We start from the raw sequence: 15,066 nt of genomic DNA on the forward strand, positions 1-15,066 counted from the left end.
TCCCATTCCAGCGAGATGACCAAAGTGCATTTGCCTCATGTTTTTAATTAAAATGCACTTCCTCCAGTCACGTCCTTTTTGACAAACATTTCCACTGCATGGCAAGAAAGGTCATTTCTGCATTTGGCGACCAATAAAACAGATAATTAAGACGATGAATGGAGTGTCACGGCTGTTAGGGCAAAAGCTGCCATTTGACACGAGAGCACCACTTGACTTATAATTCATATTAATTGTGACGCCGCCGGACGCAAATGATGCTTTCATGATGGGGGTGCATGCACGCCAGGGTCAGACCACAGTCCTCAATTTAACGTCATTTGAATAAATCACACAACGGCCTGGGTACCATTTAACATTATTTAGACTGACGGCCGGGGGAAGTTATCACTGCTAGCTTTGCAAGTTTGTTTATGGGTCTTAAGTTATGAATGAAATCAGTTTAGACAGATGAGTCACGTTTGCACACTTATTTTTAGGCTCCACCTGAACCAGTAAGGCCACATGAGTCCTCTCAAATCAGAATTGACAAAAACTCAATTGGATATTGCATCTCAAGAGCAAAATCAACACCATTTGGACGTCTCTTAAAGGGTATGTCAACCCCAGGGGAAATGTTAATATTCCATCATTTATCCATAAACGCATGCCTTTCGTATTCATATCATGCCACTTCGTGTAATTACACACAAGAAAATGAGAGAAATTTGGATCGATTGTCCAGTGTTGTGCATGAACGCGTTCAATGAACGATCGTTCATGAACACGTTCATATTTTGGGTGAACGTGAATTGAACGCATCATATTTCTGTCTCATGAACGTTACTGTGAACGCGCTCATTCTAGCGGTTGTGAGCGGTGCTCATAACTTCGTTCATGAGTTCATCACATTTAGAGCCTTACCGACAAAACTGCATATAAAGCCATAGGCTAAAAACACACAATAAAAATTTTTACCTTAATAGCGGAACATTATCCAACATGGCAACCCAAGCTGCCTGTCACGGCTGTATTGTTTAAGCAAATACGTCATCATAACAAGAGCAGCATGGACACAGAAGCTGGCAGCTCTCGAAACCCGGCCCGCTCAGAGCAACTTTCTACACAGTACCAGCATTTAAAAGAGTTTTACGAAAAAGTCAGTACCGACCCGGATGGCAAAAATATAAGAAGACCGTCCGTACGTCGGTAACGTCTTTAGCCAACCTTGAACGGCACATCGAAATAAAGCATGCGACAAGCCTTGCTAGGTATCTGCGACTGCGAGCATGTGCGATTAAATAAAGAGACGGCAACGGTTGGCCAGAGCAGTACCTCTGCCACCCAAATACCGCTAACAGCATACCAGAGCGGCCCCGTTTTCTGTCTCTCCCAGCCGCAGCTAGACAATCTAGTTCTGCAGTATATTGTGGGAGATTCTTCAGCATCGGTGGTCAAATATTCAGGTAGGAAATGAACTGTGATTATTTTCTATAAGCTTTGGAAATAAATACAGTAAATAATAGTTTGCAACAATTTTTGGCGAACAAAAAGAACTGAACTACAAAAGTTCATTTTTTGGAACCATGAACTTTAGTTCAAAATTTTGAATTATGAACTATGAACTGAACAGTTCATTTTAAAATTTGTGAACTGCAATTTGAACTAGTTCATGTAGAAAATGAACTTTCCCAACACTGCGATTGTCAAGCTAAAACAACCGGCGCCCGAGATCTGGCAGATTGTGTGCGTGACGTCATTACAAGTGAAGAGAGTGCCACCGGCCACTAGGGGGGCAGCGCCTGTCTGCATCAATATAATTCCTTCTAGTGAGGGGAGAATTAGGGGTGTTTTGAGCTGTTTATGCTGATGCATTGTGTTCGTCCTGCACATATTCCAGGTTCCCTCATGAAGAAACACCCCTCATTGTCAATAAAAGAGAATTCAGAGTACTCACTCTGGCCATTTCGAGCTTGGCTGCTCCCCTCCTTTGCTTAGCCTTAGCCTCCTTTGCCAGTCATCGTCCTCTTTCTTGATATCTCGGGACATTTAGGTGGCTGCGCGTGTATGGTGGGCATCGCATCTTCTTTGAGCAGCAATCTTTTAGCAAAACCCGATTTCACTTGTCCATAGTTCGAGAAGCTTTCAGGTGGAAAATGCGCACCACAGAAAACCGTGCTGGAGGCTGTGTCTAGAAAATTAGCCCTCTTTGCACGGACAAACTTTATCCATTGTCTGCGTAGTTCAGCTTTTTTTTTGCGTTCGGGAAATCATGGATACTATATTCCGATAAATAGCTATTTGTACACCACATAGCACAGCAGTTTTGAACCATTTTAGTGATGTTTTGGTCAAACAAACCCGAACGCTACTCTCTCGTCGATAAAAAACAATGGCACCTGGCTCCGCCTCGACTTTCATTCACTTGTAGTGACGTCCCCGCCCCATTTGGCTGTTTCCGGAACACTTTCGGAAATGTTCGTCATTTTCGATCTATTTTCGATAATTGCTCATTAATGTGATTGATTTTTTTGTTAATTTTATTAGTGTTGCACCGATACCATTTTTTGGGCCCGATACCAATACAGATACCTGGCTGTGCAGTATCGGCCAATACCGATACCATTCCGATACCACTGTTTGCAACAACAACAACAAAAATTTTGAAAATTAAAAAATATATATATATGTATAAGGGATGCAACGATACAGTTAAGTCACGGTTCGGTACGATTTTCGATCCAATTCAATACATTTAATGCTCTGAAACAGAAAATACAACAGTTATTTATTTATTTATTTTTTTTTATTTTTTTGCTAACAAGCAAAAATAACAGTGCCATCATATAAACAAGCATTTTAGTGCATAATATCTATGTGCCCACTTCTTACTGATCTGAAGAAATTTTGTATATAAGTGCTGAGAACAATCTTTACTGTTTGTAAAGTGGGGCACACTGTTGATTGCTGCAGCTCTCTTAGTTGCTATATTTACCATATAAGCAAAACATCCTATTTGTGGTCCGAGTCCATCTGTAACATGTGCTGAATTAACAGTATTTGCAGCATTATCTATAGTCACTGGTATGGATTGATTTGGCCTGCTTAACTTCCATTCAGTCATGGCGGTTTCTAATTCATCAATGGACAATATGGTGTCGCTCTGGGCTCACGCAGCTAATGGCATGGGATCTAATGTAGCACATCTAGGTTGCTATTTGATGATATCTAGTGTGTGCGCGCGAGAGTTAGCATGGGGTCTAACATAGGACATCTAGGTTGCAAGCGCTGCGCCGATTGAGTGTTTTCTGGCCACAGAAGTCACTTCTGCTCATTACTGCACAACACCAGCATATGAGAATCGACTTTCATAAACAGGACGAGTTTGAAGTACGGGGCTCTTAATTTGCCACTCATTGTTCATCATGAAACCATGAGTTTGCTTAGTCTCTCACGGTCTTAACCTTTCTGATCCCACCGACACTCTAACAGCGAGCGTTAGCTTACGCATGCTAATCGTTTCTGAATGCCATGTTAGAAAAGCAGCGTAACATCGTGGAAATGCGTTGTAGTGAACATCATGAATATGAAGATGAAAATAATAAATTCGTTTGGTAAATTCGAGACTAAAACATACAGATGTCATCGAGATTTGGGAAGTTAGCTCACGTGGGAAAGACAGTTCTTTTGCGCTCAAGTGACGCCAGTAGATGGTATCGGCGCCCTAAATGTTGGTACTCGTCGATACCGATACCACCAATTCGGGCCGGATTGGCGCCCCCTGCCGATACTGGTATCGGTATCGGTGCAACTTTAAATTTTATCAATATTGATTATCTTGGCACATAACGGTTCTATTGATGTCTCACACCCCCTTTGCGTTTTCATACCCTTTAACAAAACTGTTCCTTATCATTACATACAATTAAACACGCTGGTATGTCCTTCAAACATTTTAGTTGGAAAAAAAGTTGGCCAGATGGACAGTGAGGATTTTATATAAATTCTTACTAGTTTACGAGCCACAAGACACAAAGTTATATAAGCATGTTAACTTGTGATATGCTCGAGTCTTTACTGTACGGTATAGTAGCGTTTGGCACATTTTGACTTCCTCTGCATGTCAAACATTCCAGTGTGTTACACGAGTGCATTTTCAGCCTCTATATGAAAGGCAGCAAAATTAAATTTGACATCCGTGACTCCGTCCGCCCCCACTTGGCGTTGGGCTACCCACGCTCGCCCGCGCGCTTCTCGCATCTTAGGCTGCATAAGAAATCCATCCGCTTGATATTTACTCCCCCGCTGCGTTCATTTCTGGAACCAAGTGGAATAATAATTCTGTTGATGTAGGGATTTGATGAATAAAATGTACAATTATTTTAGGATTAAAATTAATCTTTAAATTAAAAATGTGCAGAGACAGGGAAGAAAATTGCATAAATATGTATATGGCGGAAAACACTCAGATGACTTGAACTTCTGCTCTGACACAACCAATTTGGCCAAATTTCAAAATTGTCCTATTTGCATGTGTGATACATCAGTGGAAAGCTTAAAATCTCAATTTTCTGGGGGAAGAAAATTTTAAACAGGGGGGCATTTTGAGAAAAAAAAAATTTTAAACAGCAAAACCCTAACTCGAGGGGAGAGCACGCGACAGCAGAATTAATGACGCCACAATTTTAACGAGATATTATCACGTACTTACTTTGTTTCAATCCAAAAACTCCATGTAGCATGTATCACCGAGTGTCAAGACACAGGTGTGAATGGCCACAGCCGGATTTTTTTTTTTTTTTTAGGGGTGAAACATGGTGATATAACAAGGGTCGCGATGCAGAAATCGCAGACAACAAGTAGTAGTTGAGGTTTTCTTTTTCATAAAGTTACACTTTTAAATGTTATTTTTAGGGCTGTCAAACGATTAACATTTTTAATCGAGTTAGTTACAGCTTAAAAATTAATTAATCGTAATTAATCGCAATTCAAACCATCTAAAAATATGCCATATTTTTCTTTAAATTATTGTTGGAATAGAAAGATAAGACAAGGTGGATATATACATTCAACATACGGTACATACTGTAAGTACTGTATTTGTTTATTATAACAATAAATCAACAAGATGGCATTAACATTATTAACATTCTGTTAAAGCGATCCATGGATAGAAAGACTTGTAGTTCTTAAAAGATAAATGTTAGTACAAGTTGTAGAAATTTTATATTAAAACCCCTCTTAATGTTTTCGTTTTAATAAAATTAGTAAAATCTTTAATCAAAAAATAAACTAGTAGCCCGCCATTGTTGATGTCAATAATTAAACCCATAAAATCAGTCGCACATAAGCGCCAGCAGAGGGCGAAAAAACTCCCAAAAAAATTGCACATGGACACTTGGACATTGCACTGTGCTGTCATTTTAATCTGTTTGAGCGGGGCATGTGAGTTAATTGCATCAAATATTTCAACGTGATTAATTTAAAAAATTGATTACACCCCGTTACCGCGATTATTTTGACAGCCCTAGTTATTTTTTAATTTTTCTTTGTTTGGATCGATATTTTATCATCTAACATATTGGGGAAAATGCGACAGTAACAAAAAAAATACAATTAAGCGATAGTTATAAGGTAGATACCCATGACTTTTTTACAGACGCCAAATTTTTCATTGTGACTTAATTTGTTTAAAAGTTTCAAATATGCTAGTGAATAATTTTCTAAAGTCTTTTTTTTTTAACAAAATATTAGACTTCAATTAATGATTCTAAGCTAAAAATTACAGACATTTTGAATAAATAAATATAATTACTTACCTTCTTTTTATGGCTAGGTTGAAACAAAAGCGGTTGCGTGACGTCTGTAAACGGGGGTTTTCAGGGTAAAACAGACAAAAATAGTTCAGAGGCTTAGTGCGCCATGAATCTGTTATGGCAGCATATAGACATATTGTTCTATCATACACAACAGTTGTTTTGGCTTAAAATATAGCAGTTTTTTTTTTTTTTTAAAGAGGGGTGCAAGAGCAGAAACTGCATTTTCAGTCTTGTCTGTGTTTTCTGCCATATATTCAGTGTAGTGTTATATTGATCTGATCAATATATCGATTGGTTAGTGTACAAATATATTTCTATTGATTCACATATAATCCCATATTTGTTAGCTTCATTGGGTCTATTCATTTTCATATGCTCATATGCAATATATTCATATTGCATAGGCTGTGACCTGCGACTATTTTTCGATTTTATTTATTTTTTTTTATAATATATGAATGGGAGCTCTCACCTCTCTTTCCTGAAGCAAGGCCATCATTGCTGACAAGTTAAAATGGTTCTGGTACACAGCTGCGGATTGGGAATTTCCACTTTGGTGTGCGACACATGGGTGCCCTTACGGAAGTGCTTCTTAATTATTTTCTGTTACGCCGCCCCCTGCAAGATGTCAACGTTTCCCGCCCCCCCATCTCTCCGCTGCCACTGTAAACGGTATAATTTGTCTACACATTGTGTGCTTTTTTAATATTAAAGAGACAAAGTAATATAGATCAACTAACAATAATGTATAATTGTATTAATATTGTTTTTGTTTTGTAACAGAAAAGACTTAGAGTGCATCATTTTGCCTGTGATTAACTAAATTAACTATTGAGGACAATATGGCTGACAATTTGAACGAAAAAAAAAATTAATAGGAAAAAAAAATGACCGTGTCATTAGACAGAGGGACAGTTTTTATTTTTGCTGCAGGTAGTATCAGCTACTTTGCGATGGTGTGGGGTTATTTTGCACTGAGCAACTTGGTATGCCACCTTATATGATGCTAACAGTGCTCGCTGGTTTACTGATGTAATACTGACAAAGCGAGACGATTGTTGGCAATAATCGGCACGTTTTCACTGAAAAAAAAAAATCAAGCAGCTTATCAATGTGATTGGGTTTAATGTCTTTAAGTGACGTTTTATTGATTTGGCTTCCTGCTGTCCGCTGCAAACTGTTTGAGACACAGTAAACAGATTGGTCTTTCTTTGTCTCCCACTGTATTAAAAGTCAAAGCCAAAAGCCAAACGCTACATACGTTGCGTCATATTTCTTCATCTTAGCTCTTCATATCTCCAGTGCTCTTTGCTGTGTGTTCTTGTTTGGTTAAAAAATACTGCACACACTTTGAAAATAAGAGCGCCACTGCCAACCACTGAGTGGATGTGTAATTACACTTTATTCTAGTATGGCAAAAAAGTATGTTCCCCGAGGTCACATGCACCACCCCTGGCATCGCTCTGCTCCCCCTTGGGGGGCCGCGCCCCACTATTTGAGTAGTACTGCCTTACCGGGTTAACTTGTTGACTGGCATTAGCATCGCATATGCATAATAAAAGTGTATGATTGTAGGGGGTCGGGATCAAACCTTCTCAAAGGCATCATCGGGTACTCAAGAACTGAGGACCAGGCCGGCCTGCATTTTAATTGTTCATTTCTTATTAAATGTGTTTAGCATAGATGTTTCTCATTTTCTTAGTTGTTCCTGGATTGTGTGATGTCATCTTCTGTTCATTTAAGAGCATTAAAATACCTGTAAAAAGAGGCACAACTGAAGCTAAATTATCAAAACACAAAAGTTTCAACATTGTCATCAATGTTGCTTTGTATTTTTTATTACTTTAGGTGAAATATAAATCATGATATTAAATGTGTACGTGACACCGTATTAAATCGATCGAAGGCCTTGGAATCAGATCAAATTGAATCGTGGCAGACTTTACGATATCGGCTATTACTGAATTGTTGCTCAACTAATCAATATTATCTCGTAACCAAGGGCATAGGTTTGTATAGGGATGGTAGGGAAAATACACTTCCAACTTTTCAGGATACTCAAATTGTCCCCACCAACTTTTAAGCAACCTTATATGCATGATATAATGAGTTCAGTTACTGTATATAGGTCATTTAGAGTGTTTTTCCATATATTGTGAGGATAGAATTGAGTCTACCATTTTTAAATGAATTATTTTCATTATGTTCAAACTTACATTTACCCCTTTTCACTTTCTGAATGCGCCAGTCCATTTCCCCCCCCTTAAACGTACGTTTAATTGGCTGATGACTTGACCCACCCCCGACACACACACGCACGCTCGAACACAGCCTCAACAAAAATAAATATCGACAACACGCCGCCTCCTCTTATTAGAAGTTTTTTTCGGCCAGCAGCAGCCACTGCAAGTAATGTAACGTGTAAGAAGCTGCTTAGAGAGTTTGTTTTTTCTACTGTTAACGTTAATTAAACCGTGAGAAATGTAGTGAACTCTGCTGGAAACTATAGAACTAAAACAACGTGAGGACACAGCTGCTTAGAGAAAAAGGGGTTCTGCATAACCTCATATGTTGCTAACACAACACAACACCCACACAACATAATCATAATTAACTATGTACATTAAATATATATATTTTTGGGGCGGGGATGCTGTGAGCTACCCACATAAGTGTTGCGATCAACTGGACGATCGTGATCCACGTAATGAGCACCCCTGATTGAGGATATCAATTAATCAGGTTCATATTTGTGAGAAATGTAGCCCTGACTCCCGTTCACCCAATCGGCTCGGTCTTATTAATGTCCCATCCCGAGCAATAAGTGTACATGCAGGTTATGGTGTTATATTGTCCCTACCAATGTTGAGACCAAACCTACGCCCTTGCTCATTACGTCATTAAATTGGTGATTTGCACCACCAGTATGTAAGTGTACTATACGTACTATATAGCTAAACTAGCATTCAGAAATTTGGGTGTTATTTCATTCTTAATTCCTTAATAAAAAAAAACAACAACAAAAAACAAGTCACTTCTCATGTCTTGTTGTTACTTGGCTGATATTTCTAGTGCTTTCTCAGCACTCCATTCTCTGGGCAATGAATCCTACTAAGCTTTGGCTTTATTTATTTGTTTTGCTCTGCATTTTGGCCTCACGTTTTTAGATATTATTACCAGTGTTGTTGATCTTACTTTTAAAAAAGTAATTAATTACAGTTACAAATTACTTTTCCCAAAAAAATAATTGCATTAGTAACTCAGTTACCTGAACATAAGAGTAATTACTTACTTGGCAAAGTAACTGGTGATAATTTTCATGTTTTTTTTTTTTTTTTTTTAAACAAAAAACAAAAAAACACGTCACACAATGTGAAGTTTAAAGGGTTTTTGGGACATTTGGCCCTAGCCCAATTCTTTACCCTAAACTTAACTAGACACAGGGGTATTGCGGATATTGCGATAACTACAGTAGATAGTAACCTTTGCTGTGTGGAAGTCATTTAATGTTGTGAATCAACCGTTCAAGTTGTTAAAATTGCTCCTGTTATTGCATTACTTCCCTTCTGTCTATTTTCGACATGTGTAAGTTTCAAATCTGTTTCATCATTTAAAGAGAGATTTAAGTTAAGTTTTGCTGATTTAGGAGTATTTTAAATAAAAAGTTACTCCGGTTCGCTAGGAAGGTTCTCTACAACAGAGCCTTTCTGAGAGGGCTACAGCTTTAACACGGCGGCTGTTTACTAATGCATCTAGTTGTTTATTATACGTGTTGCTAATGCCGCCGTGTCTGTCATTTGCATCTAGTTCTATATATATGTGATATCTACCGAATCATCATGTGGGCGTAGTTTGTAGGCTATCGGCTACAGTCAGGTATTATTGGAGCCACCGAGCATAGTAGCATCGCGTTTGCAACGGCGTCACACTCCCTTGCCTCCTCCCCACTCCTGCTCTGCTCTCTCGTCTCCGTGAGTCCGTCTTTTTCAAACTTTTCTCGCATCAGTCAACCAACATCGTAAAGCATAGTAACGCACGGCTTTCCCGCCTCAGTAACGGTAACGGCGTTGCCAAGATGAGAAAAGTAATTAATTAGATTACTCACTACTGAAGAAAATAATTCTTCAGTAGTGTGTATTAGTAACTCCGGAGCATTAGTAACTCCGTTATATTCTAACGCTGTTATTAACAACACTGACTATTACCTTTTTTGTAGTGAACCCGGCTTGTTGTTTATATACCGTAATTTTCGGACTATAAGCCGCTACTTTTTTCCTTCACTTTGAATCCTGCGGGTTATAGTCCAGTGCGACTTATTTGGGTTCATAGGTAACACTTTATTTGACAGTGACATCATAAGACTGTCATTTTTGTGACATGACACTATCATGGGCCTTACTGAATGCTTATGACAGATGTCCTTAGGTGTCATCCGGCAAATTATGTCACTAGCTCCGTTTATGTCCAGCTCGGATATTTTACATAAATGACATTTGTTATAAGCATTCGTTAATGCTCATGACAGTGTCATGTCATAATTATGATTGTCTAATGATTGTATGATGGTTCCACTGTCAAATAAAGTGGTACCAAATACAATAACTAGTAATCAATGAAACAACTGGAAGAGTAACTGAAGAAATAATTACCACAGAACATGAATTTTGATTGTTATTTACATCTGTAACGCTAGAATGCATGCTAGGAGCAGAGGTTGCGCTAGACATTTTCGTTGTCTGTCATTTTGACTGACAGGGTCATAAAAATCCGGTCATAATCTATTTTTACCCGTCACTTAAATTTTTAAAATGATGATAATGACATTGTGGTGACCCTTTGTTTGGCATAATTCACCTTCCGTACTTGAGTCCATTTTGGCCGAGCGCGTTAGCGGCTACGACACAGTCACATGACAGAGACACTTAAGAGCCGCGCGCGTTCCGGCTTGAATAGAGAGTTCACAGAGAGCAGCAGAGCTAAAGCGGCTGGACACAGCAATTCGAGCTAACAAGACTCTTAACATTTTAGTTTTCATTCATTTTAAATTAATATTCTGTCCGAACAAGCTTAACAGAGAATCCACACCGTGCCATCCCACATCAAGCAGATGAATATGTAACTTTTTCTCCGCAGTGACAAAAAAAACTGACTGTGGCCCCAGTAGGTAGGTAGCCTACCATATGTAGCATATGGAACAATGAAATTAACAGTTCACCTGCTGTGGCCTGAACGTAGTTTCACACCTTCCTCCTGGTGCGCATGGACGTGAATTGCGTGCCCGCTTGTGCGGTCCCCGTTTTTTCACCTCTTTTATCGACACCATCGTCGTTTTGGGGCTTTTTGAAGAAACTTCGGACACTCAGTTGCCTTGACATTTTTCAGACTAAGGCAAACGACGTCATGCATCAAAAGACAATAGCTAGTTAATATGCTCACTCGCCACCCTGTGGTCTGGGGTGTGAATTGCAACCTGTCAAAATGACAGATGGACTTCAGTTTTTTCCGTCACCGTTTTAAAAAATCGGTCAACGACGGAAAATATTCGGTTAACGCGACCCCTGGCTAGGAGGCATGTTGAACAACACCAGTGTTGACAGCAGGTGGCAGCAGAGGTTGACTGTCTCCCCCAAGGGAGCAATGATGACCAAATTAAGTTTCTTGAAGCAATGTAGCTTTGAATCCAATTGGTTCAAAGCTTCATGGTGGTTCATTTGGTCTTATGACAGTCTTATGATGCCGCTGTCAGATAAAGTGTTACCGGTTAATATCTTTTGGTGTAAATATCCCATAACTCAGTGAGGACAGCTGCGGCTTATATTCCGGTGCGGCTTATCTGTGAACAAATGTTGTTTTCGTGTCAAATTTGGTGGGTGGCGGCTTATAGTCAGATGCGCCTTATAGTGAGAAAATTATGGTACTATGTTTTGGGAACTGGCATTTGGCTTTTGAGTGTTTAATTTCGGCTCCTACCTTGCTTCCTGCTCATCACAATATGGAGATTGCACCTGTAAGTCGTGATTCTGATTTTAAGGATCCTAGTTCCGAGTACCTCACATTTGATTGCAGTGTAGCATTTACAATACCATAACTCTCAAATATGAAAATTACTATACAGTACATGTAGGTAACAATTTAGTAGAACATTTGCTCAAATTTGTAGATAAACGCCATGGTGAGTCAAAAAGGCAAGATTCAGCTATTTGAAACAATGTGTCCTGAACCCGATGTCGAATTAAATGTAAAACATGTATCTGGCTGCTTAATCAACAAAGTGGGAGGATGAGTGGTTCACAACAAAACAACAGTACATCACAAGGGCTCTTGTGCTAATGCTGGATATTCATCAAAGAGGATAGAACAGAACATGTGCTGAATACATAAGTACTCGTTCCACACACACATACACGCACGCAAACTTTGAAAATGTGGGTCTTACAGAGCTGTAGAGCATGCCCTCGCCGTTCATGCCGATGTAGAAGCCACTCTTCACTCCCTGGATGGCCACGACTCTCAGACCCACGGGAATAAGATTAAACAGAGCTGCACAGGAAGAGTCGGGCGGGGCAGCGGTCGACATAAGTACAAAGAGACAAAAGGGAAAGAAGACAATTTAGTTTTCACTTAACTCTTGTAGACATGAGTATCTCATCTCACTATCTCTCTGCTGCCTTTCTGGCACTCTGACAGCGGTGAAGTAAACGGAACAAGATGTGGACAATGGGAGCCACAGCCACCTGCCAAACGAACATTAAAGTAAAAGTTTGGCAATAAGGGATATGGACTTTATTCATTTTCTTGTCAAACGAGATGAGCAGATTCACTCAGTTGTGATGTTTGAAGGGTAAAATGAACCTGCAACACTACATTTATAAGTACAGTGATATCTCCAAATACGAATTTAATTCATTCCAGGACCTGGTTTGTAAGTCGTAATGGTCGCATGTCGAGTGGGATTTTTCAAATAATAATACAGTATAATTTGATTAATTCGTTCCACAGCCCAAAAACCTACGCTAAATCCTTAAAGGGAACCTCTGATTTAAAGACTTATAGGCTCTCATAAGCCACACATATCCGTATATTGCCATTGATTTAAAAACCTATAATATTTAGTGCATGTTTTGACCTACAGAGGGCGCCATATTTTATGCACGCAATGGACGCTCGGAGTGATGACGTAATTTGTCACTGTCACTAGACCAGTGCTTCTCAATTATTTTCTGTTATGCCCCCTCAGGAAGACGTAAACATTCCGCACCCCCCCCCAACTCCCTGCCACCACTGTATATATACTGTAGTATTATTTGTATATAAAATTCTTATTATTATAAGTACACCTATGTATAACAGTGTGTTCTTTTTAAGATTAATGAAAAAATTTTTAAAAAAAATAAAACACATCCATAATGTAAAACTACACTCAAGATACATTTTTTGAGCGTTTGATCCTGAAAACGAATGTAATAAAACCAATAAATAATAATTAATTCAAATTGATTAGCAACAATAACTCACAAGGACAATATGCCAAACATTTAGACTGAAAAAACAAAAATTAATCGAACAAAAACGACAATGTCATTGGACAGAGGGACAGTTTTTATTTTTGCTGCAGACAGTATCAGCTCCTTTCCTACGGTGTGGGGTTATTTTGCACCGAGCAACTTGGTATGCCACCTTATATGATGGTGACAGTGCTTGCTGGCTTACTGATGTAACACTGACAAAGCGGGAGGATTGTTGGCAATATTCAGCACGTTTTCGCTGAAAAAAAGAATTCCTGCTGTCCGCTGCAAACATTTTTACACAAAGTAAACAGACTGGCCTTTCCTCGCCTCCCACTGTACTAAAAGTCAAAGCCAATAGCCAAATGCTACGTAAGCTTTGTCATACTACATTGTCTTAACTTTTCACATCTCCAGTGCTGTTTGCTGTGTGCTCTTGTTTGGTTCAAAAATATTGCGCACATGCTAAAAATGAGAGCGGCACTGCCACCCACTGAGTGGATGTGCAATTACACTTTATTCAAGTACGGCAAAAAAGTATGTTCCCCAAGGTCACATGCGCCACTCTCAGCTTAGGGCGCAGAGCGTTGCTGAGCGTTTTTATTTTATTTACTTTTGTTCCGTGAAGAATCCAGAAAGGGTTATTTGATTGTGGCTTTCTGAAAAAATATATTTTTTTACATTTAGGCACTCCTGCAATTATCACACTTTTTCTGCTACAAACTGACCCCGGCCCTTCATCAGAGAAGAGAAAAGTTATGTGGCCCTCACAGGAAAAAGTTTGGGGACCCCTGTGTTAGATGATAAATAATCAATCCAAACAAAGAAAAATTGAAAAAAACGTTTAAAAGGGTAAATATATGAAAAAGAAAATCTCGACCACTCCTTGATGTCTGCGATTTCTGCATCGCGACCCTTGTTATATTACCATGTTTCACCCTTAAAATCCCTAAAAAATCCAGCTGTGGCCATTCACAGCTGTGTCTTGACACCCGGTGATACATGCTACATGGAGTTTTTGGATCGAAACAAGGTAAGTATGCAATAATATCTCGTTAAAGTCATGGCGTCTGTAATTCTGCTCTCGCGTGCTCTCACCTACAGATAGGGTTTTGCTGTTTAAAAAAATTTTCTGTATAAATGCCCTCCTGTTCAAAATTTTTCCTCCCCCAGAAAATTGAGATTTTAAGCTTTCCAATGATGTATCACACATGCATATCAGACCATTTTGAAAGTTGGCCAAATTGGGGATCTCAGAGCGGAACTTCAAGTCACCTGAGTGTTTTCCGCCGTAAGCGTCTGGTCGCTTAGGTTCCATAATGCGAATGTCAAATCATTATCATGTGAAGCGCAAGACTACTACAATATCTGCAAAATGTACCGGACAAAAGAATATCCACAAGCAATAAATAAGCGTAAAGTAATAAAAGAAAAAGGCATTCAGCTATTTTGCTTTATCGCAGTAATGTCTCCGAGTTTTGATCAGATTTGACTGACTCTGCAACATAAGCGTGCCGCCTCACAGCCGTTATCGCATTTAGTTATCACTGAAAGCTGAATAGTGCTGGAGCGCTGCACTAAAACACAGAGATGAGCAGAATTTCCTCGTGTCCAAATATTCAAAACTGCTCTGATCATGGCATAATGAGGTGCTGTTAAATCCTCATAAATCACATTGAATTTCCCCATGATGAAAGCACATTTTAATATTTAAATCATCTTGGAAGACACTCTCGAAAATGACCTAAACTCTCCTTGAGGAT

At 39.1% G+C, this 15,066-nt stretch overlaps 1 protein-coding gene across 7 annotated transcripts in view; it reads right to left on the bottom strand.

The window, feature by feature from the left end:
- Positions 1–15,066, bottom strand: part of fgf12a (fibroblast growth factor 12a) — a 160,131-nt gene that overhangs the window by 81,673 nt on the left and 63,392 nt on the right. For all 7 annotated transcript variants that reach the window (XR_009066896.1, XM_057856589.1, XM_057856588.1 and 4 more), the window contains one exon: positions 12,235–12,338. Coding sequence is in view for 6 of the 7 variants with exons in the window: in XM_057856589.1 (XP_057712572.1) it covers positions 12,235–12,338 (104 nt within the window). In the remaining variant the exon portion in view is untranslated. The remainder of the gene's footprint in view (positions 1–12,234; positions 12,339–15,066) is intronic.

The sequence above is a fragment of the Corythoichthys intestinalis genome, chromosome 14, assembly GCF_030265065.1.
Source record: "Corythoichthys intestinalis isolate RoL2023-P3 chromosome 14, ASM3026506v1, whole genome shotgun sequence".
In the NCBI taxonomy this organism is placed as follows: Eukaryota; Metazoa; Chordata; class Actinopteri; order Syngnathiformes; family Syngnathidae; genus Corythoichthys; species Corythoichthys intestinalis.